This window comes from Lygodium microphyllum, chromosome 23 (genome assembly GCF_053477565.2).
Source record: "Lygodium microphyllum isolate KBCC chromosome 23, Lygodium_microphyllum_v1.1.10, whole genome shotgun sequence".
In the NCBI taxonomy this organism is placed as follows: Eukaryota; Viridiplantae; Streptophyta; class Polypodiopsida; order Schizaeales; family Lygodiaceae; genus Lygodium; species Lygodium microphyllum.
In genome coordinates, this window is record NC_141157.1 from 85,915,400 (window position 1) to 85,920,156 (window position 4,757).

The 4,757-nt window shown below is 42.9% G+C and overlaps 1 protein-coding gene across 1 annotated transcript; it reads left to right on the forward strand.

Moving 5' to 3' along the window:
- The first annotated feature begins 684 nt into the window (after positions 1-684).
- Positions 685-4,156, forward strand: LOC148016422 (uncharacterized). The gene is made up of 2 exons (XM_087663899.1): positions 685-821; positions 3,610-4,156. Exons 1-2 carry the CDS (start codon positions 685-687, stop codon positions 4,154-4,156), a joined length of 684 nt encoding a protein of 227 aa, XP_087520025.1.
- Positions 4,157-4,757: the final 601 nt, after the last annotated feature.

A 4,757-nucleotide genomic window follows, 5' to 3' on the forward strand; every position in this document is an offset into this window, starting at 1 on the left:
TTACACACCAAATCTCATAGTAATCTGAGATTTTTGCTCGACCCTGCTTCCAGTGCCTCCACAGGCACTATCCAAGAGAGAGAGTGGAAGAATGGGAGAGCTTCTTACCCGTTGCTTGCTTGCTCGAATCTTGCTTCTTCTCCTTCACTTCAGCCTTTAAAATCGGCCTCTCTCAATGGCACGGCTTTGATACCATGTCAAGAATCGCGTGGTGGGGGGATTTGCTTGAGCTACTGCACCAAACACACATTGTATACGTAAGAGGAATCTCACTCAAGAACACAAGAAGAGAGATGGAGGCCAAAATATTTTCTTGTTGGTTTTTTTCTTCTTCTTCCACACACTATACAATGTACACAAAGTATAGATAAGATACAACATAAAGGAAAGTGGCCTACTAAGTCAAACAGTGCATAACCGACTACATTGATCGACTGGCGCTATGTCTTTGCCAGTTGTAGGTAGGTGTAACAAACTAAATATAATAATTGATAAGTCAGTGGCCATGTGAGTATCATAATAACCACCAACATGCTAAGTGTAGACGTGAGGACCCATCTAGCTAGGCGGTCCACCATCAATGTCCGCACGTATTGAGCTTACCATCTCAACATGCTTGAGACTTGAACGAAGTTTCTCACTGTAACAAATTCCCTCTCTTAAATTCACGAAGGCATAGATGGCATGTTCTTTGACCTCATTCAAGTCTCGATCAGGGATGCTCCTTTTACACCATTGAGAAAATGGAACCAAAAAGTCATTGGTCTCATCCTTATTTGTTGCCTTCCAGTACTAGCTTTGCAAACTCTACTTATTATTATGTGCTCCATGTTGAGAATCAGCAATCACACTCAAACAGCCTCTTTGTATGGAGTCTCAGGGTCAAGGACATGCAGGCTAACTTATCCCATATGCACAATGGTGCCTACTGCAGTTTCCTACTTTCCTATAAAGCATTGTACTTGCTTCCTTTCTTAATGCAATGATAGTACTCTTTTCATTTCAGTAAAGTGTCAATGTCACAAGATTGTGTTTATGAGTCCAAGTCTCAATCTTGGAACCTAATTCACTTGTGTAACAAACAGTGTCCATTCCATCATGAGTCTACACTTCTCCTTCCATCCTCCATAGCTTCCGGTTATGTCATTCTCTAGATCCCGCATTTCTAACATGGTATCAGAGCCCAGTTGGGCATGGCATTGCTTCTCCAGCCTCTCTTGATTCTTCTGAACCTCCATCCAGCTCAGTGTCAGTGTATGACTTCTTTTCTCAACTCTACTCTCACTGAAGCTTCCATGGCAGCCATAGCCAGCAGCACCCTGTCAGATTGAACTGCTTATATCTCACTCCACAGGTCAAATCTCTTGGAGCTTCCTTCTGGAAAAGTATTCCCCAACTCATAAAGCTTCCCTGTATCACATCAATCCAGGACATTGGACCATCTGGAGCTCAGCATTGTGAAAATCCCCAATCTCTGTTCTGTGTCTGCCATAGCCAGACAGGACCTACCTTGCTTCGAGCTTCCATAACTCTTCAACCAGGCAGAATTTCAACACGATTTCTTCTGGAGAAATGTTCCTTGGCTCAGGGCGCAGCTTCCTGTCACTTTAAACACCAACATTGATGATCTACAGCTCCAGCATTGCTCAAATTCGACCTCGCTGTCCAGATCTACGCCGATTCTGTTCGCAGCACCTGCGCGCTGTATACTGACCACGATGTTGACAATCTCCATGGGGCTTTGGTAGCCCATGATATAAGCTTCCTAGATATGTAAAAAGTTTTGAAAATGATGCACTGTAGCTCCTACAATCAGCAAAAAACCAGGCCCCTGTCTCAGAAACCCTAATTCCACCATAGCCAAAAGCTTCAAAATCTTGACATTTTTCACTGTTTCTCTCACTGAAGTTATCAACAGTGATTTTAATCACTGAGCAATACTCTTTGAAGTTCGTTAAAGTACTGTCACTCAGATCTGAAGGCATCAGCATCAAATCAAGAAGGGGAAGATCACTTGGAGTAAAAGACTTTTGCAGATTTGGTATTCATTGACACTCAGTTAGTGCTTTTTAGCACTTGTGTCTCTCAATCAATTCTTCTGTTGCTCAAATCTAATAAAGTCTGAAGTTGATTTGCTACTGTTCCCGTAAATCTAACATGGGCAAAGACTCGCCAAATGCTCGATTCAAAGGAGTCGGATTCCACACTTGGCAAACCCGCATCAAGCTCATCCTGATGAAGAAGGGTCTCTGGGCCATCACAAATGGCAAAGAGAAGAAACCGCGGGACGCGGACCTTGCAACTACTTGGCAAAAGAATGATGACAGAGCCCAGGCCATTATCAAATTGGAGCTAGATGACAGTTATATCCATCACGTGGATAACTGTGAGACCTCACAGGATACATGGAAAAGACTTGACACCCTGTTCGGTGCACAATCTAAATCATCAAAGTATGGTCTCCTAATTGAATTCTTCAGGCTTGAAATGAAGTCCAGCACATCACTTGCCACACATCTTAATTACATGGAAGGACTCCTAACCCAACTTGCAGGAATCAACATTAAAATGGATGAAGATGTTTGCATCGGTGTTCTACTTAAGAGCTTGCCTCCTGAATATAATAACGCATCAACAACTTTAATCAACATGCCAAATCCTGAACTTGTTGATATCCAGGCATCACTGTTAGAAGAAGAAAAGAAGCTAAAAACTAAAGAAGAACCAAGTACCTCTAGAGATGAGCATGCATTATATGTTGGCAACAGGTACAAAGGCAAGAAAGATCAGCTCTTTTGTGACTTCTGCAAAAGGACCGGACACACCGAGAAGTTCTGCCACGCAAGAAAGAGATCCCAAAAGGCCTATCTAGTCACAGTCAAAGAAGAAGAAGAAAATGAAGCAAAGGAAGAAGAAGATGAAGATCACCAGGATCGGAAGGACAAGACTCATCAGTCCTTGTACTCTCATAATTCTGATAGACTGTTTTAATAGCCTTGTATTTTTCCTTGCCCTAATGCTTCCTGCCATAAGCTATGTAAACTCCTTATGTAACTTGGCATTACAGTCCCTGTACACTTTGTGAGGCCCCTGTTACAGCCTCTGGATGTCCACCATGTTTATGGTACCCACACTTAGCTTTTTCTGCGACAGCCTCTAGTGTTTTGCCATGTCTGTGGTATACCCACACTTTGCAGGTGGTTCTCATTACAGCCTCTACACACTTTGTGCCTTTCCTAGTTGTGATTGAGGAGGGGTGTTGAGAATCAGCAATCACACTCAAACAGCCTCTTTGTATGGAGTCTCAGGGTCAAGGACATGCAGGCTAACTTATCCCATATGCACAATGGTGCCTACTGCAGTTTCCTACTTTCCTATAAAGCATTGTACTTGCTTCCTTTCTTAATGCAATGCTAGTACTCTTTTCATTTCAGTAAAGTGTCAATGTCATTGTCCACATACACAAGATTGTGTTTATGAGTCCAAGTCTCAATCTTGGAACCTAATTCACTTGTGTAACAAACAGTGTCCATTCCATCATGAGTCTACACTTCTCCTTCCATCCTCCATAGCTTCCAGTTATGTCATGCTCTAGATCCCGCATTTCTAACACTCCATGGCTCCCCTAGAAGACAGAGTTTTTGGATTACCTTTATATTTCTCTCTTTCTCACATTTTGGGATTAGATAAGCAGGATGAAGCAGTATGTACCTATCCTCTAGTGAACACACTGGCGTTAGGCTTATTCAACTGCATTTACAACTGTTGTTTCTTATGGCAAGGCTTTAGAATGGTTGCCTTAGTGATCAATAAGAGGTTATTGATCCGCATCTGTGGATTAGTTTTGTCGATGGTGATCTTACTTCCTGTGCAGGTGTTCTTTATGGACTTCTCTGTTTTGTCCACACTAGGCAATTCTCAGTTCAAAGTTATGGCATTTTTTAGCTTTCTCACTATTTTGTCATGTGTAATTGTGGGGGAAGGTATTCTAGTTGTACAGCCTATTGCAGATGCCTTAGCTGTGCGATGGATTTTCAAGTTGCTACTGACCCATCAGGTAGTGACCCATGATCCATATTCTATACCACTTTTTGTGTTTGGGAATAATGGAGAACAAAACACTTCTCAAGCAACACGATTGGCCCGAGGAGGATAGTGGTATCAAAATTGCTTTCTCCTTTTCAATGCCACACAAAGCAAAAGAGATGCTTGCAAGCCAGGTACCGCAATCAATATTAGCTGCAAGAGCTTGGGATGCAGTAGAATGATACTGGGAATAATGGCTGCAGTGGCCAGCCCTTTCCTAAAGCTAGCACACTCACAGGCTAGAGGGCATGCTCTGGTTGCTTCTCAAGGTGTGCTTTCAGGAAAAATCCTCCTCCAGGAGAGTCCCCTCTTACTCTACCTCAATGCACAGCCTGCAACACGCTCCGATCAGTATTGCTTCCACTATACTCGTGCATGTCCTGACCCTAACCCTTGTTCATTGTGCCAAGTTGTTGTGTTTTGTAGCAACTCTGTACTCTCCATTTCGATTGCCACTGTTCAACATTGCAGCATACAATATGGTCGTTGTGTCTCCCTCCTCATTTGAGCAAGTCTCACAGGGGATGGAAGCTCTGATACCATATTAGAAAATCAGAGAGAGAGAGAAAGAGAGAGATGCAGACAAAGGCACAGGCTGGAAGGGTAGCAGACATGCTCCCTGTCATTCCATTTTCTTCAACACTGTCTAAAGTCAACTGTGTACTCCACAC